Here is a 21,402-nt window from a genome sequence, read left to right as displayed (position 1 = left end):
TAACGGAAAAATACTAGTATATCATGATGAAGTCTTCCTAGAAGTGGATGATCCGTAAAATAAATATCTGAATGCAAACTATTTTTGTAGATGCGAAACACTGCAGTGGGCCATTAAAGGTGAGGGGAGATAAGCAGGCATGAAGGGAAAAAAAAAAGATAGATGAAAAACTTAGAATACACAATCTTTTTCTCTTAATAGTTTCAACCTTTTTTCTTGTTCTTAATTTACTAGAATTGGACAGAAGACTCTAGAAAGGTAACATCATTATTTAGCAGAAGTACCATTAGAAACATGACTTGACTGGCTTTGTGGTAGTCTCAAATACTCTCCTTGTAAAAAAATCACATAAAAGTTGCACTGTATTTGTTCCATTCTGCCACATGCCAAGCAGATGAAGGAAATTATTGCCGAGACATACTCAGCCACTACTTTTCCCAGGCTTGCTCCCTCTCAGAGGCGTGAGCTCAGCACACGATTCCTTTCAGCATTCTTCCATACCCACAAGCCACACCCAATGACCATGATTCTCCTGCACTTTGAAAAGCTCTGTTTGGTGAGACACTTTCACTCTTAAGGAGGAACATAGTTTTCTGGATTTGTATATTACTACAATCTCAGCCAAAACCCCAGCAGAATCCCAGACGGGTGTGAGGTTTCACCTCAGCACTCCCAAGTGCCATGTGCAAAGACAAAAACTCAGCACCAGCCCCACCACATACTGAGGGGATTCTGCAATGCCATGAGAGCAGAGTACTCACCACTGGATGATCTCAGTGATTTGGGCCTCCCAGTGGGCCACAGACTCCTTCTTATCAGCCAGGTCTCTCATCTCTTCCTCCAGCTGCCGATTATTCATACTCAGTCTCTCAAACATGGTGGTGAGCTGAAGGAGAATTTAAACAACTCGTTAGAAGTATAAACTGCTGTGACTCCATCTCTGTGCAGACTCAAAACCACATGTTCCCCTCTCCCACACCTTGCATCTGCTTTAGAAATTGGTACTGGCCATCACAATAAACACCATGTAACAATGAAAGCCAGAATCTCTTCCTATGTAGGACCTTAGCTGTACTGAAAAGCCACTTTTAAGGACTTGAACTACATTTTCACTCTACCAAATTAATGAGTTTTCTGAGAATTAGTCTCCAAATACCTCTACAACTCTTAGAAGGTTTCTGCTTTGCACCATACAGGTGTGGGATGTTCTGTATAGAAAAATTTGTACTAGAAGAGCAAAGCAAAGGCATAAAAATTGTTACAGCTCAGGTAAGACTGCTGAACCCTCTCCCTTGTTTAGTAACCATGGAGAGAGAGAGACTGAACAGATACAGGCATGAGACAGTCCTGAGATTCTCCAGGTGTCTCATATTCCCTTATTTTTCATTTTACTTACTTGTAGACAGGGAAATTGAAATTAAATGCACATCTCTAAGTACAATATGTTATACCTAGCAATTAACCCCTCTCATTCTAATAGCTGCCATTCATACAGGCACATTCTGGAAGACAAAAGCCACAGCTAACCCGAGCTGGTATTGGGAACTAAACCTTCATTATGTTAAATTATTATTCAGAAAGTCAAATTGGAATCAGAGACCAGACAGACTTTAGAGGAAGGCCTGCTTAGGAGAATGAATCTCAGGTGAAAGGCTTCTTTTAGTACTGAAATATATTAACAATTCAAAATGATAAAAGAATGGCCAATTTAAAATCTGTCTTGCTTTTTACTCCAAATATGAATAACTCCACACCCTATTTATCATTTAAATGGGCTTATAATTTAAATATGCCTACTTATTAGATGTCATTTGACAAGAAAAATACAAAGCTAATGGTGGGGAGAGAGAAAGCAGAAAAACTATCAAAGTGACTAGGCTTTCTTAGTTTTCTTGGACTAAGCCTACACATAGGCATATATATTGTGTGTCTTACACTGGTATGAAAATATACTTTAATTTGAGCACAGACATGCAAACATGCTTACTTTGAAGAACACTGTACTTTCATCATATTTTTAGAAAATCTAATGCATTACAAAAAGAATAGACAAGTTTAGCAAGACTTGGATAATGCACAATGAAATTGAATAACCTGTCAAAATGAACAATAAAGAGACAATCTAAATGCACGAATCGTAATTATTACCTGCTCAACACACTTCAGTTAATATGCCTTATCATTTGTATTTTTTTAATATCTCAAAGCAACACTTAATCTCAAAGGGTAGGAGGGGCCCTGGTATTTCAAACGATTGACATGCAAATGTATTCTAAGTAATCACATCATTAACTGTGTGTTTTTATATTTGGGTCACACAATGAAATAATCCTTCTTTTTTGGCTTACAGTGTTGTCTAGAATTAATCTTACCAAAATTAAGACCATCTAATTCCATTCCCACACATAAATACTCATATATGCACATATATATGCACATGCCTTCTCAAGTTCAGATGCATGTAGACACTATTCATATCTAATATTAATCACCAATTTTTTGTGTAACATCAATTTCTACTTTCAGTTAAAAGGTAGTTATAACCAATGCAGCTCCATATTGTCCAATTTGTACATAGCATACACTGGTTGTAAATTCAGGGCTTAACTAATCAGCACTCACCTTATCAAGTTCATTTGTAAGTTTTTTGTTTTCCTCTGTCAGCAGAATCTTTTCTCGTTCATACTTTTGTTTGAACTCTGTTTCAAATTCCTCTCTTTCACTTTGGCTAAGAAACAAAGTCAAGTAGAATTAGAAAGTTTTCTATTCTAACTCACCCCATTATTCACTTAAACACAAAGAGATCAATGCACACACATGTTGGAGGGAAGTACTACAGTGATAATAACACAGCCTATTAAAACTAAGCCATTTAATATACCACCATCTCAGGACTACAAGACAGCCTGCTAAATTTTTGAATTAGACAGTACAGAATCCTTCAGTACAAAACTAACAGAGCTCCACCGAGCCAACGTTTATTAACCCACTTACGCAAATTTTATTCTTCAGATGTATCTTTTGAACACTGAGCAGCTGTAATCCTGCAGACCGAAGTGCGTGTCCATATTGTAAAATGCTCAGGGTACATTCTCAGCTCACATGAACATTATTTTAACACACACATTTCTGTAACTCCAAGTTTCACACAGAATAACCGGCAAAAATGAGCACACACGAAACCAGAGCATACAGAAGCTAAATTAGAGCACTTGGGGCTGGGTCTCTGATGAGCACAGCTTGTATGGGCTAGTCTTTGGGCAATTCAGAACAGCCAGAAGACACATGTGAACTGTTAATTCAGGTGTCATGCATTCACTATGAGCAAAAAGTGGATGGATAACTTTTACATTCCTAATATCACCAGATTCTACAGCAAGTTTGGACCATTCTTTCTGAAAAAGTTTCACAGCAGCTGTTTCCCCCAAACCTTCCCTTCTCCCATGGATGTTTCTCAGTAGAGGAGAACCCCTGGTTGATTCTGCTCAATATCAGCTTCGATCTTGCACAATGGATGTGAGAACCTGAAAACAAATGAAGCTGCAGGCCCTCTGTTTGCCAAAAAACCCCATGGAATTTCCTTCAAGTGGTGCACAGTAATGTTTTAGATGTGGAACTCCCACCTTGTATCTACTGTTTTCAGATTCACTAGCCTTGCATCTTGTATTCACCTTTTCACCAATTATTTGGGTCACTGGCACAAAGATCATCAGCAGGTTGATGGAACTATCCTGTAAGTGCCACAGATACAGAAATATCCACTCAGCAAATACCACTGTCCAGTCTGAAAAGACTTGAAAAAGTGCCCAGTATTAAAGGTTAACTCTGTAAGAATAAAATCCAGGGGAAGCCTTGTCTTGAGCACTGCAATTGTTTTTCTAGATACTGATCAGAATTTTGCACAATGCAAAGATAAAATACATTCTTGCTGCTTTTTCTGAGATACAGAACTACTAAAGCTTTGCCAAATTGAGAGAACACCCTTCAAAGATGAGAAATGTCAGTGGTTACAGCAAACCCAGTTAAGAGTAATGCTGGTTTGAATTTCCTACTCTTAATTTGAAATTCACATAGTGCTTCAACCACTCTTTGAAATCTAGTACATGTTAGACTCATGGTGAAATTCTATGTTGCTAGGCATCCTTTGAAACATAACACTTCATCCTAGTAAAGTTATATACTATCTCACTGTTTAAATGCCAAGTTTGAAATTCACCACCACTCCTTTTTTGCAACAGATTCCATGCATATGATCAGCTGTGTAGGGAAAAGGCAGGAAGAGATTAAAGCATTGGCTGTCATAGGAATTAATAACAGGTCCTGCTTCTGTTTTCAAGGAGTAGATTCAAAGCTAATTTTGCAGATAGAAGACCAAACTAATTTTTAATGAATTTCTTTTACGCAGCTTTCATGGCTTTGTTTAGGAATTTTTAATTCCGTATTTGTCTTAGATTTATTCCTTTAAGGCTTTAGGGCTCAAAGCAGCCATAAATGGTGGTGGATTACAGAAGTTATGGATTAGTGAAAGAGCCCAACATATTTGTAATTTTCTGTATTTTACATTCTTAATTCAGCTGGTGATTGTCATTACCCCAGTCAGTCAGACTACTACAGTATAATACAGAAATGAAGATAAATTTGAAACAGAGGAGAATGTGTGTATAATCCATCACACCCAAACAGCGACTCTGTAAACTACAGAACTGTGACAGACTCCATAGGTGTACCTTGGACAGCCAGCAAGATCAAAATAATGCTTTTGCTTTGAAGCCTGGCATCCTCCTCTCCCATCAAACTTCTCTCATCTAACGTTTAGCTAGGTGTCTGCTCTTCAAGTTAAGAAATCATACACAACCCGGCTTTCTTTTTATCAGTAAAACTGCAGCAAACCACATGCAAGCAATGTGAAATACTACTTTATGGTATCACTTTGTCATTCCAGCTCCTTATTGCATCCGTATAAAGTGGCCAAATATTTTATCTTACTGCTTTGAAACCTAGAAAAATAGACCTGAAACAAACACCAGCCCCCAGGCTTCTTTATATCACACAATTTAAAACCAGCAAATGCTGTTCTATAAAGCTCTCTGCTTTATAAATCCATCATGAAATGACAGGCCTGAAAGAAATTTCTACAAATGTGATTTATTTTACACAGTTTCTTGCATCTTCTTCTGAAATATTTCCTAATGACAATTCTAAGAAATGGAATCTCATGTTACACAGATCACTGGCCTGATACTGTGTTCCTATGCTTCCAACTTTAATAGCACTCATGTTATGAGACTTCAGCAAAGGGCAATTCATTTTGTACGGGAAGGTAGTTTCTCTCCCCTGAAGACTTATGCTTTTGAAATAGCAAAAGTTAGAAAGCTTAAAATTGAAGCAAACAAAGAAAAATATCCATTTAAAAAATCCAAACCAGAAACCACCAACATGCAAGTTACACAGAAATCTACATACAGATTTTGTCAAAGCTCTTATTGATCCTTGCTTAGAATAACCTATGTAATTCACTCAGATTACAAAGTAATACAACCACATCCTCTTACCAAGATCTTTTTTAATATGCACTGAAAATTACTTTTAGACTACTAAAATATTTTTGCCAAACTGTAAAAGCATACTTCAACTCCACACCCACCCCAAGCCTATTGTTGAAATAATTCCACTTATTTCAGCACAAAGCCTCCAGGTGCTTCCTTTTCAGTGCTTATATTGAACACCTCTCTACTGGAAGACTCACAAAAAGCTTTTCATGCCTGACTACAAAAGCTAAAAACAATATGCATAAGCAGAAACAGAAAATCTACGTTCTTTTAAGGAAAACTACCAACTATTGAGTAGCAACAGCAATTCCTGCATTCCCAATGCTTGAGCTTCCCTTCAAAATTGCTGAAGTCAAACTACAGCACAATTTGAACGGTGGACTTCTGCCTTTCTGTGCAGTCCTAACATTTGCATGAGATTCTGCAGATTTGTTTAACAAAAGACAGACAAGATCAGACCTTCAGCAATCACTCATCATGTGCCTGGACACCTGTCTTAACATGATGCTGCAGCCCTTCCCATGAGGAGCCAAGTGTTGGATACCTGTTATATGACACATTTCTGCTCATGCTTTAAAATGCTTTCTTACACAAACACTTGAAATACTACAAGAAACACTTGGTTATGACAGCAGCCATTCTAGATTTGTACCCAGTTCTTTTTTCATTTATAGAGAGAGAACAGACTGAAAAAAGGTTTATGAGCTACCTAGCATGAAGCACATCAACCTTTGTTATTTTACTAGATGGACATCTAGTTAGAATGTCTGCAGCTGTACAATACCAGAATTGGGAAAGGAGGAATTTTTGGTCTGGTCGCTGCTTGGTGGTATGAACCTTACAAACAGTTTAGCCTGCAGAAAGAAGTATTAATGATCCTTTTTTGAATATTGCTCCTCCCAAGACACTGCTGCACTTTTTTAAAAGAGTGTCACACCATCACCTTTATATTTTACAAGACAGAATGGCCTTCTGTGCACTTGTAACTCTTTGGTCAGCAAGACCATTAAGTTGTGTCACAATGAAAACATGCTGCTGAGGCAAGTTTTACCTCTCCACCTAGAACAAAACAGCAAACTCCTGCGTTGTTAGTAGGTCCAGCTGCATGCTAGGAGGAAACAGTTCATGCACTGCATTCTAGGCTGTATGATCTACGATCCCTGCTGAATACAATTTACCAGAGAAACAGTGTTTCCACCTCTATTTGCATGAACTTTTTGGAAAAAAATTGTATTTAATTTACTACTTATATTTAAAGGACTTGCTACAGTTTGGCTAAGCTCTCAGCAGGGACTTTTCCATGCTTTCTCTCATTTGCCATCTTGCTACAGCAGCAAAAACACTCATCTATGTCAGCATCTATAAAGCATTCTGAATTTTTTATGAATGAACATGTTCAATTTTTAACTTATTCCCACTACTACACCATCCAACAGAAAAACTTCTTTTTATTGATGAATGCCTCAAGGAACAATCTCAAGGCCAGTTATAAGCTCCTCCATGTGGGAGAGAAAAAAGCAGGTCTGACAAATTACCATGTCAGAAGAGATAAAGCAGCTAGCTTACGCCCACAGTAGTCTGCTGACTGATGTTAACACTGGATGGAACCCAGCATGGATTAGCCTCAGCTCACATTAAGTGACTGTTCCTGCGCTGGCAGAAATGTAAACAATACTTGATCTCTAACACATCAGTTTTGCGTCAAAAGATGAAAATACCAAATAAAAGAAAAATGTCAAAAAACCATTTTAAAGTGCAACATGAGCTTCAGAGGTAAACTCACCCTGAGCTACAAGTCTGTACCTCAAGTTACATACCCTTGGAACGGTCAGCCAGTAAAACAATTCTGGTGTAAAATTAGCTGTTTCAGTACAAGGATGTGAAGATTTTTGTTCTGTTTTTAAAGGTGGTCGTTTTCAACTCTGGCATCAGCTCAGCCAAAGTCCAACAGTCTGCACTACACTTAAGGAAGTGACAGTGTTTGGAACAATACTAGGAGACTTCAAAAGGTTAAAAAAAGGTAAATTTCATACAGTACTCACTTTTCTCTTCTGGTTTTCTCTAACTTGTCTTTCAAAACCATGATCTCCTTCTTGAGGGCAAGCTGCTGCCTCTCTGCATCCCACAGTTCTTTCTTCAAACTTTTTATTTCGTTAGCATGCATCATTTCACGTTTAGATAGTTCTTCTTCATAGAAAACACTCTTCTTTTCGAAGTCTGCCTTTAATTTAGTTATCTCTTGCTGGTGTTCTATACTGCTTACGCCAGGTGAGCGGCCAACCTGTTTTTGCTAAAATAAACAGCCCCAAATTAACACTCAAGAATGTTGAAAATTATGCTTAGTAACAACTTGATATTCCTAAGTCTTTGTTTAGAAAATATCCCATTAGAGCCTTGAGTTAAACATAACTAACTCACTTTTTTTTCAAAATTTGTTACAGCATAAATCTGAATGACACTCTATTATTTGATTATTTAAATGCAGTAATAGTTTTCAAGCCATTGAAAATTTGATCATCACTTTAAACATCTCTGGTCACATTCTGACTCCCCTTAAATGCAGTCAGAAAGTGACCACAGAATTAAAGACTTTGATGCTTCCACTCACACAGCTGACAGCAATAAGTTCAAGTGACTTTCAGAAACGCAGAATAAGGACTAGGATATACAGTTAATACGTTCTGAAGGAAAAGTAATTTCTGGAAAAGCTATACTAAGAGAAGCAGAGCGTTAACTGAATGCTAAAATCTAGCTACAGAAACACTGTATGGATGGTATCAGTCAGGAGGGAAACCTGACCTATTTTACTCAAACTGATCATTTACATCACAGTGGATTAACAGGAAAAAACAAGCTTTAAACAATAAGAGTAATTACTTCACTTTTCGAAGTTTCATAGCTCTCTTAGTGAGGTCTTCTGGCATTTCAATAGTCTTTACACACTGCTTCAGGATACATACACATTTGCACCAAATGCTGCACTCACTAAACTCAATGTCCTGCCATAACATAGAGGAGGAGCAAGATCAGGTTCAAAATGAGATAGTGGCACGACATGCACTGAAATCCAAGTACGGAAATAACTTTCTAATGCCAACATATGGACAACCTGGTTTGGAATTTTTTTCTGTTTTTTAAAATATGCAATTCAAGGTAGTCTAAGGAAAGGAAATTCATAAAAACACTGTGTTTTGACAAAGTGCACGTAACTGGAAAATCTACTTCCCTATGGTGACTTTGTCACACTGTCCAGAGGATCAAATATATTTTGTTAATTATATCTCCATTCTTACCATGAGATATTAGAAACCTCTCAGTCACCCTTAACTGGGACTGGCTTTGGGTAATTTTCTTTTGCTGATGTATGAACACGATTTAAGAGCTAATTGTCATTGCAGAACACTCCGATGAGCTGAATTTCTACCATGACAAATTCTGTGAGAAAGCTGGGCCTTGCTGTTAGTGTCAGCAAAAAACTGCAAAACCCCCTAAATGTACGAGCCAGAGATGTGCTGCTACTGCACTGTTTTCTCTAACTCATCAAAACAACCATCTGTTTTGATGTAAGACTAAAATTCTGCCCTTAGGATGCAGAACAGTAAACTGGAAAAGGAAGATGCCATCCTAACAGGAGGTGCTTTGGAGAAAGAAAGATTTCTTTTTTTTTTTTTTTTAAAAAGCAAGCATAGGAATTTTCTGTCATGCACAGGCAGTTAACTATGGAACTTGTCTGTTACTGCCCAACATCCTGAATTGCTTACACACACAGGGTATTGGAGCACAGAGAAAGTTTAGGCTTTGCAACATCATCTATCAAGTACATAAAATGTTTTCCTGGAATTGCACATTTTTTACCACAACAAAAAGACGCTATTAGAACCATAAGAGAGATGGTGCAGTAGAAGAGAAAGCCAAACGGTATTGAACAATGGCTTAGAGAACTGGAGAGATATAGTAAACAAAGAATACATTTTGAATTGATGAAAACATATATTCCAAATAGATGTTTTCATACATGCCTATTTCAAATGGACAAATGGTGCAACTGAGACATAATGCATCTCCGGGCACACTGACAGCTGCTGTTTAATGCACCCCCCCCCCCCCCCCCCTTGGCTAACAGGGCACACTGCTGAGTGAGTCTGATTTTACTGAAAATGCATGACATCCACAGGATCCCCTCTGTCCACACACTTCACTGACAAGTTTGCAGAACCCCAGCAGGTCAGTGTTGCAGGACTTGGCCTGATAGAAGGCACACTGCCTTCTTCCCAATAGGCTCTGCTTCATCCTGGAACTCTCTGACCTTATCCTCTACCACAGCCTCTACTCCTTTCCTAAGGAAGGAGCTGCAGCCAGTACTCTGCACCTCCCCAGATGATCTGAACGAGAGTTACAGTGGCACAGTGGGCTGCCTGTAATAAGAGGGTTCACATCTTGGCCAGCAGCTCTCTTCTCATTTAAGCTCCTTCAGAACTCCCTCAGGTGACTTCACATCTGACGCACCTGCCAGCTCTCCTGCTTCCTGCAATCACCCCAGAACCACCCAGCTCACCTGCCCAACCTGCTGCCAAGAACACACCGTGCGGCTGTGTTAGTTTAACACAGCCTGGTTTTCGGTGGGCGGGAGAAAGCTGCTAGAAGTTTCTACTGTGTCCGGCACAGAGCCAATCGCTGAAGGCTCTGACGATGGGCACTTTACCAGCCCAATTAGAGAAGTTGGTAGCGCCTTTGTGATGTTTTAAGATGTTTTTAAGATGTTCTAAGAAAGGAAAAACCGCGGGAAGCTCTCCTTCTTCCTCCCCTCCGAGGGGGTCCCTCACGGCGCGGCGGCCAGGGCCGTGCCGCTGGAGGAGCCATCCCGGTGCCGCGAGCAGCTGCGCGGCCAAGACCCCGCGGCGGGAGCAGTGCTGGGAGTGCCCCTGAGGTCGGGGCTGGAGCCCTCCCGGGGCTGGAGCCTTCCCGAGGCCGGGAATGGCGCGGCTGGGGACACCCACGTGGGGCTGGCAGCGACCACATGGCCAGCGACAAAAACGTGGTGAACAATTGCCCGACACGGAACACAGACAAGATCAACCTTTTCAGCACAACGAAGCTCTATTAGGACTTTTCAATTAACAGAACTTGAGAACAATAATACCTACGGACAACAATTTTCTTCCGAGTGAGAGAAATGGAAAAAAAGGGAGGACACGTGAGGAGAACCAACATAGCAGCACTGAGGTCAGAAAAGAAGGAGAGGGAGGAGGTGCTCCAAGCATCGGAGTGGAGATCTCTCTGCAAGCTGTGGTGAGGACTATAACACAACGAATTCTTTCCCTGTAATTCATGAGGTGCGTGGGGGGATGCAGAGATCACTCACAGCCCATGAGAAAGAGTGCTCACGCTGGAGCAGGTGGATGCTGAAAAGCTGAAATCTAGTGAGGAACTCAGAGAGAGAAGAGCCTTGCTTCCAGAGACAGAGAAAGAGAACCCTTGCTTCCAAGCTAGAACAACTTATCCTTAAAAGACTAAACCTCATGAACTAAAATGACCCATGCTAGGCAGTTTTGGGAAGACTGCTTGGCCCGTGGGAGGGACTCATGTTACAGCAGGTTGGGGGGGGGGGGGGGGGGAAGGGGGGAGGGCTGCTGTTTGTGAAAATTAAAACCACGCCAGAGAAATTCATAGAGAACTGTCTCCTGTGGGAAGGACCCCACGGCACAACAGAAGAAAAAGCTCCTTTCCCTGAACGAACTGAAGATAGATTCTTAGAAAGTGAAAGACTGACCACACCCTCATGTTTTGTCTCCTTGCACTGTCAGTGGGAAAGAGGGAGGGGCTGAGAAGAAAATAAGTGTTCTAAAGGTTTATTTTAGTTCTCGTTACCCTTTTTACTTTTAATTCTGTTAATAATAAATTTTCCTTTTACTGTTTAAGTTTTCAGCCTGTCTTGTCCTTAAAATGTTTTTCCCCATATCCTTATCTCGACTCAAGAAGTTTTCGTTTTAGTTTCCCCATCTCTGCTTAGCCATAGCAGAGGAAAACGAGTGAATAGTTTTTCCTGGGTGCCTGGCGCTTAGCCAGCATCAAACCTCGACAGTGGCAATCTCCCTTGCTTCAGCAGTGAAGTCTGACACACGAAAGCCTGGTGGAGCATTTCTGCCACAGCCCTATTAGCTCAGAGATTGCCTTTTGCATCCCCAAGCAGCCTCATGAGTTTCCTGAGGTTTTCTGCTTTGGATTTACAGAACTTCCCACAATCACTCTGAGCATCTACTGCAAAGTGCTTCCTAAATTCTCTTTATTTAGCCCTCTATATCCTGTTCACACTTAACCTGCCATCATTTATGGTCTTTTCTCCTCATTTGGAGAAACCTTCCTTTCTTCTTTAAATACTTTTGTGTAGGAAAACTCCCTGAACTTATCTAAGGAACCATGCAGAGCTTTTACTGAATGGACCGTGCACTATCACAACAACCACACAAGATAAGTGTGCTTACTGAATTGTAAAATATTACCAAGAAAGCTAAAATTCCCTTTTCCTCTTCTGATAGACTTGCCCTGTTGTTATAAATCAGCATATCATTTATTCTCAATAGATCTCCCATAAATTCTTCTTGCCTCTTAAACTGTCATACAAACTCTTTGCTGATAGGAAAGATTCATGGAAGCAGAAGAAATACGTTAATTTTCAGATAACAATCTGAATTCACAGCAATAGAAACTTTATTAATCCAAACTTCATATTGAATGGATTTCCTTATTCTCTTTTAGCAAAGGAAGGCCAAATAAAAGAGTGTTTGCAAAAAACCACTGACTTTTTTGTGCCATAATTTAATGTTGATAAATGCCCCAGAGAATTCTAATGAAAAAAAACTTGGTTGTTGATTTAAATTAAGACCAGATTAGGACTAATCTCACGTTTTGCCCAAAAAGTTTAGAATTACCCTACTGCATGAAACATTTGGAACAGGACTTCACTGTAAATGAACAGCAATCCTCATATGTAAATTAAAAACTTTCTCATTCAATTTTTGAGTAAGCCTAACTTCTTTAGAGCAATGCATAAAATGCTAAATCACAGAATAAAATAACAGTTAACATTCTTGGCTGCCTTAAATTTCTTCTCATAAAATCACATGCACATGTGAGAAATCTCATCAATCTAAACAAAACCTTCATGCTCAATGCTGTTCTTGGGCAAAAATGCCTCATCATCTGGCTGAGAGGCAGAATGTGCTAAAACTGTTCCTTTACAGTTACATCAGTTGACACCTATTGTGCAGGAAACACGAGGAACAACACAGCAGACAGAACACCTACACAGAAACCTGCCCAGATGCAGGTTTATCTTCAAATATTCAACCATCCTATGCTAAAAAAAAGCTTTTAACACATAAAGTTAAATAAAGATTAATGGAAGCAGTGTGGCAAGACACGGTTGAGTATGAAGAAATAGCACATCAGGCAAACGTTCATTTTTCTGGGCAATAATGCAATGCATGCCTGCATTAACATTTAGCACTGACTGAAGTGACAGACTGACAAAACCCTTTTGTCCTACATCTGAAAGCAATCAAACAGATCCAAGTCCTAGTTGACTAGTAAGTTTGCAGGTGTTAATATCAAAACAGACTAACCTTTAGCCCTTCTACTTCGCTTTCCAACTGTTTAGAGTACTGTTCACTCCTCTCTCGCAATTTCCTGTCTTTGGATGCCTCAGCAGCTGCAGCTTCAGCTTGGACTTCCAGCTACAAAAGTACATACGTTTTTAATAGATAGGATTCTTTTTTTTTTTTTTTTTCCAAAATCTATTGATGGTTTTCAATATAAGAGAGAAATCTTCAGCACCAAACTGAACACTTCAAATTCTTAGAAAACAAAACTGGTACTGTTAGAAACAACAAACAAAAGGTTAAAGATTTACAAATAAAAAAAAGACTCAGAAAACCTTACATATAACTTATTTCATAGAGTCTAAACAGTCTTCTCACCACTTACTTCTTTTTTAAGTCTCTCTGTTCTGCGTAACTCTTGCCTTAAACTTTCTACTTTTTGCATCACCACTTCCATTTCTTCCTCCTTATCTCGGAGCTGGCGGGCAAGCTTTTGTTTTTGAGAGTGCAAGTCTGTCAGCCGCTCGTTCATCTCTGAGAACTCCTGCATTGCCAATTTCCGCTGGCTGTGTGCATCTTTCAGCTCTTTGGCTTGGGATTTTAATCTGTCACTAGACTCTGCCAGTTCCTACAGTTTAAAAAAAGAATTAAGTAATAAACCTAGAAAGCTGCAAGGCGAATTCTGTCTTTGGATGTGCATCTAACGCCTTTTCCAGAGTGAATAGAAACTATGTATTTTTTTTATTTCATGAATGCATCTACAATACAGATTACATGCCTCTATAAATAAGGAAAGAGGCATGTTTTACACTACTGGAGTTAGTTAAACTGCATAAATGTAAACCAAGTAGGAATCTACTCCATTATTACAGGTAAACACAATGGTTTTCAAGCACTTGCATTACAATATAAAAATACCTTGCTTTCTTATGCAAAAATGTCATTAGCATTGTTTTTTAAAAAGTACTTAAATAAATTACAAGAATCTCAAGTGTTAAATGATTAAAAAAAAGCTTTTGCATTGAATGGAAAACTCTGCTCTATGAAAATTTTTACTCAAAAAGCTTTTGAAAACTGGCCTGCAGAATGATTTCCATACACTGTACCTTCATATCAAATATTAGAGAAAGTTTCAGGCAACAAAACACTGCAGTGAATAAAAGCAATATATGATAACTATTCTTTTCAAAGAACCAGCATGAAATAACACTGCTAGTGTGTGATAACTCCACAGCACATTAGCTTCACAAAGCTTGCTGTGCCCTAGATTTGTGCCACCACACTACCAGTGAGGGACCACAACAGTTTACATAGGTCAATGATGTTCAGTCAAACCAGAGCAGAACAAAGAAGCAAGGAAAAGCAAATTTCAGGATAAAGAGAAGATCAACAGGAAAAATTAGTATTTGGCACTGCTGACATCCATGTAAATCTAAAAATGTTTCTAAGGTTCTTAAAAAGAAGTCCTAATCACTATGAGTTGGTTTAGAAGAAAGATGGTCTTTCTGGGACAAACTGGCAGCTTTCAAAATTTTAGGAGCCTTAAGGGTCAGAAGAAACAGTGTTAAACACAGCTGGCACATCAACTTTAGTACGGACTCTAAAATACTGGGCCAATATAATCATGATGAAAAACAGGTTTATGTATTTCACACCTGATTACAGGTTGATCTAATAATGAATACAAAAAATAGGCATCAAAGACAGTATGTTATAAATAAGAAAATGAGAGATCAGGGAGATACAGAAGAAGAAATAAATTCCATTATTCTTTAACAGTAGTTATTTCAAATTACTTTTCAATCTTCATATTTGGGCAATTTTTCACATCTCCCTTCTGGAAACACTTCTGTGACACAGCCTTAATACCATATTCTTCTCATTTTTCACTGTTAAAGTTTCCCCCATACTTCAGATTAAATTGTCTAGGATAGTTCTTCTCTACTCTGTCTTCTAACCCCTCCCTACAATTATCACCTTAATGTGAAGCTATAAAACCTTTTTTGCAGCCACTGTGCAATTTGGATCATGGAGTTGTTCACGATCTGGAAGCAATCAGTTAGGACCACCCAGCAGTCACACAGACAACGTGTTAAATAATGTCCTTTTCTTCAGGAAAAAAAGGCAGAAAGCTAAGTAGGTCATGCTACACACTTGTTATCTGCTCATTAGCTTTACACTTGAAAGTTATTACAAGCAAAATGAACAAAAATAAAACAGTCTTGAGGGTTCAGAAGAGTTGCTGACTAATTGCTTTTACCTTATTAAGATCTTCTCTCTCTTGCTTCAGTGTTTTGACTTGCTTCTCAAAAGCCTTTATTTGTCTGGAAGCATCATCCAATTCCCGCCTTGCAGTGCTGGCCTCCTCGAGTTGCTGTTCTAGCTGACCAGATTCTAGAAAAAGCAGCAGAATTTGAAATATTCTAAGGGAAAAATCATAATTCTAGAATAGCATAGCCTAGCTGCTTGAAGCCCCTTCAGTTTTTTTTCTGGTTTCCATTTAAGCACAAAATAAGGCAATTCTTCTCTGGTTTAGAATAGGGAGCAGGTTGTTTCAGCTGCCACTATCTGCTTTTAAGGGAACAGAATGAAAGGTCATAGCTTGCTGAAATACAACACAGAAAATGATAACAATTTGTCTTCTCACATTATAATAACCATGCTCTATACATAATTCTGTAATGTATGCTTTAACACAACTTATACATTTGACTTTTATGTGCTGTGATGTAATATACAATACATCTTTTATTACACTGTAATTATAAACACTCTCCCTCCTCCCTCCAATTTCCCCCAGAAAGAAACAGTAAAAATAATGGGTCACTCAAGAGCTGGCAAGTGTTCTCCTGTCGATACTCTTAAAATTAACTTCAGCTGATTTTACTTATTTCTAGTGTGAAAACCACTTGTTTTTATGTGATCTGCTTTATTACTACTATAAATAAAGGAGAACTATTGCAGCCAGTTTCTTACCAACAGTCAGTTACACACTGACAGTATATTTCTATGGCACAGTTAAATAATGTCATATAAATACCCTCAAATTCTACAAGAAAAACTGAAAATTCATAAAATATGGCAACTGAAAATTTCTAGCGAGTGGAGGTTTTTTTTGCCTCGTAGTTTTTACTTAAAAACAAGACTTTTAAGCAAGATATATATGAGGGTAATTTTAATTCCAAGTTCTGTGAAATCACTGGACATGTTGTCTTGTATTTCAGTTGTGGCAAGTCTTCAGACCATTTGTATTTACCCAAAGAACAGGAACCCATCTATACTCTTAATGAGAGCCTTTAACTACATTTTCATAAATGTTACCCTAAGAGACTGGCTCTTGGAGAAATCAAATATAAAAACACATCCATTTTTAAGAGGGTTAATTTCTGAAACACAAGAATTTTATAAGCAAATTAATACCATTAGGTTATACCCAGAAAAATATGCACTATTGTTTTAATTCACTGACTCTTGTTTAAAATTTTAAAAGAATGCACTTAAATAAGAGATGTAACTCAAAGCCAGAAATTATTAACTGCCTCCCTTATGTAGTCTACTCCGAAGTCACCAGTGAAAAAAAGTTTATATATGGCTCTGCTGAGCCAAGATAAATCTCTCTTCTGTGCATGAACTACTTTGTTCCACAGCTCTGTTTTCTTCTTTCATTGCTGCCCTTTACATATTTGGCAATATTAAAGATTCCTCAAAGTTTTCTCCTATGTAACTTAGCGAACAAAAATTATAACTTTGACCTCAAAAATTGAAAGCATATGCTAGCTTGTCATTTCCTGGAAAACCAGCTAGACAAGAAAAATGTATTTTTCTAAGCCCCCCCGGCGACACTCCTGAATTTGACACGATTTTGAGTTCATTCTTTATTACCTTTTTAAGCAGGTGTTTACTCTTACAGCTTCAGAAGAGGCAGTAAAACAGGTTAAAAGAACGTAACAAAAAGCTAGTTGTGATATAATGTGCTGTAAATGGTAATTTTCCATTTAATCACCCTAGTAGTAACTAACATTTTAGATAATATATGCAAACACTCACTGTAATGTGTTATTACATTTAGTTGTCCAAGAGATGAGCCCAAAGCATAAAAGTTCAGCTCTGCACCTGAACTGAACCTTCTTAAAGTTCATCAGATCTAGTAGAAAAATGAGATCTTTTAAAGGCTATCCCGAAAACCTGGAACTAGCTCCCCTACATTTGGAAGCACTCAGACATGGCCAACACTTGGTTTGTTTCTGCATTCTGTCACTAATATAGTTTTAAAATCTATCTCAAAACCCCCATAAAATCAAGCAAAATAGAGCATTTGCTTTTTATTTTATCAAATTTGCTTGTATTAGTTACATCTTAAGGCACAAATGAGTGTTTTCTAACAAATGGGTGGATCAGACAAAGCATTCAAGTATATCCTGGCAAAGTTGTGTGGTGACTGGGGATGGGTTAGACAATTCTACAAGATATCTTCCCCATTTGATTCCATTATTCACTTCCAATCTGAACTCCAAAAGTATACATTCTGTCTAGGAATAAATACAAAAACATGTATGTGGTGTGAAGCAGAAAATTACTTCAGGAAAAACCTTCCCATTATCAACCACCTTCACCAGACTTTGACTGCTTTTCAATTTCAAAAAGGGCTAGCAATTGTGTTGGGGAATGTTTCCACGCCTTTACTATTTCTTTTTTTCCTTACCAAAGGAAGAGAATGATACATTCAGCAATGAACTAAAATCTAAGTTGCAGCTCAATAGTAAAGAATAAAATATAATTTAAAGCTGATCCTGATGCTTTTCTGTGAATGGCTGGTCTCATTCAAAAGCTGTTTTTGTAAATGTTGCTTTTCAGTGGTTCCAAAGACTCAAAATCAGAGTTAGGGACTGTTGCAGAGCAGGGGTTTCTGATCATGTTGTCTTTATCCTCATTATAGCAGCAAGAGGAGGGACATTTGGCTGGAGAGAAATTTCACAAAAACCTTTGTCTTGACATAGTGCCAACATGGCATCACTCAAACCAGAGTGATCCTCCCTGAGCTAGCTAAGCCGTGTTCCCATCTGAAAATAATGCCTATGGTACAATACAAAACTGCTGCATCACGCCAGAGCAGCTGTCCAACTGTGTATCTGTAGCAGGCTTTTTTCAGACTACACGATTTTAACAGGCTATAATCTGTGTGCTGCACTCTGCAGCTCACACATTGCTGCTCCTGCCCTGTGAGGCAGCTGCAGAGTCTAAACACATCAGCTGAAGTGTCTGCAAGTGAAGTTCAAGTTCTTCTTTCTGAGGGTGTCACTGCTGGCATTCCTGACACTTTCAGGAACTGAATGAAGTCTTGTCACAAATACAAACCAGAACAAATGGTTTTTGTAGTTTCCTCCAACCTTTCTGGCTGTTTCTTTTTCCTTTGCCTCAGGTAAATATGGCCATATAATAGAGATGTATCTACCACTACTTGTGGCTGATTTTTCACACAAAATGCAGACGTTTTCCTATTTCTGTAAGATTAATTGGATTTTCATCCGTGTTTCTCTGGTTCCAGACCTGATACCTAAACAGTCTCTTGTTAATTTTCCTTAAAAAAAAAAATATCTTGCTGTGCTTCCTTTCTTCCTTTTTTTGAGATGTCTCTGCTCTCAAGATCCTATTTTAAAGACAGCATTATAGAGATGGATAGCAGGAGTGCTGTGCTATGAATCACTGTGAGAGAAAATCCCCTTTAACTTAATTCAGAACATCAAATCAAGAATACTGAATACTAGTAATTAGCCTTTAAAGTAGGCTAGAAAGGCATTAGCTAAATAGACAGCAAATGGTTCACTCATAGCTATATTCAATGTGGTTGTGCAGTATGAGCCCTCCCTCTCAAGTTCTTAAAACATGAATTGCCCAGAATCTGGGAAAGTAAGGCTGGAAAAAGATGGATCATTCCCTAAATGTCTCCAGTTGCCTCTGTAAAATACACATATTGGACTAAGGAGATCTTTGCTTTTTGACTAGTTTGGGAGTTCTGATGAAAGGCAGCATAACATTAATTAAAAAAATTAATCTCTTAAGCTGGACAGCTTTCAAAACCACTTTTCAAGCCTAAAGTACGGAGGTACTTGATAGCCAAAACTTTAGTTTTCATAAAATCCTCAAGAAGTCTCAGAAGCAAAGAAAATAGATGTTCAGTTTTGTAAGCAATGACAGTTCATTTGACAGCAGAGCTGAAAGGTGGCTCTTCTCCCTCTCATCTCCCTTTCCTCACATGCTTCTATTGCCCACCTTGTGGTGATTTATCTGACCGTAAGTTGATTAAATTCTCTCTAACAGCATTTGCCTTGTTTAATTGAGTTAATTAAATTCATGGGAGAGTTCAGGGAATGCACAGATCAAAAAGAGGCCACGCAGATATAGGCAGGACCTATTTTGGTGGCAGTTTTCTTTGGTCAGTTCTGCTGCTGGAAGTGCAGCCTCATGGCCCATTGTGTCCTCTCTCATGGAAAAACACCCTTCACTACTCCCTGACACTTGGACAACTCAAATTAAATTGAATTTGGAGAAAATGTTGACCTACAAAGGAAGAGTGAGGGGTAAAATGAAAAGTAAAAACAGACTGTAAAACTCTTTTAGAAAGCTAAGGAAAACGAGCATTAAAATTGGAGGGAAAAAAACCCCTTGACAAAATACAGTTTCCTGTTACAGTTTTTACATTAGTATTTATAACATACCTGTTACCTGTTTCTTCAACTTTTCAATTTCTTCTTTCAAACTTTTAATTTCTAAATCTTTGCTTGCTGTTATTGGGCCATCCACTGTTGAATACTGCAGAGCCTGCACTGTCTGGGTGGACTCTAGAAAAAGGTGGAAGAGAGAGGGACAAATTACTCCTGATATCTGAGGAAATCAAAGAGATACTACTGATAAATTAAGACATGCCAAAGACCCTGCACTGGGTATTCTACACTTTTTAATTTCAAACTATTAAGTGCCAGTTTTTCAGTAACTGTCAGTTGGGCAAACTAAATTCTTAGAAATTCTAAGAATGAAATGTTTATGCCATAGTGATCAAGGTACAGTGACAACAAAGTTAGCATAAGAAGTTGCATACATGGTGTATTTCAGGCATAAAGAGTAACAGAAGCTTAATTTGTCAACAGAAATAATGAACAGAATTCTTTTTTGCTAGAAAGAATTCCAGGAGGAGTATTTACTTTTTTTTCCACAGTATAAAAAAGCTGCAAGCTAATCGAAGTTAAAAAAGTGATTTTTTAATGACCATACCTTGCAGTTTTCTACTAAGCTCAAGCTTTTCCTGTTCTAGACGTCTTATTCTCCTCTCATAAGCTTCTGTTGCTAAACTATCCTCCAAAGTTCTTTGAATGCTGGCATCAAGATCCATGGAGGGTGGTCCAGCTGTCAGTCTTAGACAGCTGCGGTCTGAAAGTACACTGGGGGAAAAAAAATAAGTAGTAATGGATTTTACAACAGGCTGGTTTAAAATAGTGCTATAAAAACATCAACCAGTAAACAGTTTGGTAAGTTGTTAATTACTATGCCATTTATTATAACATCAAAGAATACCTTGTTAGTATGTGCTCATTGAAAACTGAACTCATTTTTACCTAGCATGCCTGATCTCCCCAATGTATTTTTTGTTACACAGAAGTGGATGAACTCCTGATTAAAAATCATTAGGGACAGTCTATGCTAGCCAGATAGCAAAAAGGAGCAACCTAGACAGTAAGATTACAGTAACAGTTCATTTGAAAATAGTCAAGTGTCATAAATGCTTTAAAGACAACAATCACAACAAATGGTGTGAAATTATCCCATAACAACTAGGGCATGGACATGTCAGAAATGCTGTGGCTACTCATGTACCCATGCTACTACTTATGCAAATAATCCTTTTGAAGTCTAGGACATTCTAGGACATAGTCACATTCCCAGCAGAAACATAGGCCTGGATTTTCAATGGTTGTAAACATTCTTTCTTTATTTCCATAAACAACAAGGAGCACACAGGGACTTCCCTGTTACTGCTTAATTTAGCAATGGAAATGAGTGAAATAAATACAACGTTAATACCATATATCAATTAAAGCAATTTTAATGAAATTTCTTTTCAGAGTTACAGAAGTATCAAAGGGCTAGAAATAAAACTGGTTTTAATGTCTAATAAACTCCGTTTTGCCTGGGTCCACAAATCTAGCCTTAACTTTGTCATGTGCAGTTAACTTTATACATTGTCTAATAACTACCTTTCT

General features: G+C 38.2%; 1 protein-coding gene across 14 annotated transcripts in view; it reads right to left on the bottom strand.

Moving 5' to 3' along the window:
* The window catches only part of CDC42BPA (CDC42 binding protein kinase alpha), a 184,477-nt gene that overhangs the window by 52,888 nt on the left and 110,187 nt on the right, over positions 1–21,402 (bottom strand). For 12 of the 14 annotated variants that reach the window (XM_048297409.1, XM_048297415.1, XM_048297411.1 and 9 more), the window contains exons 11-18: positions 20,417–20,583; positions 19,864–19,986; positions 15,408–15,541; positions 13,533–13,775; positions 13,172–13,282; positions 7,592–7,839; positions 2,623–2,728; positions 762–886 (exon numbers count right to left, since the gene is read on the bottom strand). In XM_048297409.1, coding sequence (XP_048153366.1) covers positions 762–886; positions 2,623–2,728; positions 7,592–7,839; positions 13,172–13,282; positions 13,533–13,775; positions 15,408–15,541; positions 19,864–19,986; positions 20,417–20,583 — 1,257 coding nt within the window. The remainder of the gene's footprint in view (positions 1–761; positions 887–2,622; positions 2,729–7,591; positions 7,840–13,171; positions 13,283–13,532; positions 13,776–15,407; positions 15,542–19,863; positions 19,987–20,416; positions 20,584–21,402) is intronic. The other 2 variants (XM_048297416.1, XM_048297422.1) reach the window with 1 other exon arrangement.

Source organism: Corvus hawaiiensis, chromosome 3 (assembly GCF_020740725.1).
Source record: "Corvus hawaiiensis isolate bCorHaw1 chromosome 3, bCorHaw1.pri.cur, whole genome shotgun sequence".
NCBI lineage: Eukaryota > Metazoa > Chordata > Aves > Passeriformes > Corvidae > Corvus > Corvus hawaiiensis.
This window is presented reverse-complemented; position numbering and strand designations above follow the sequence as displayed.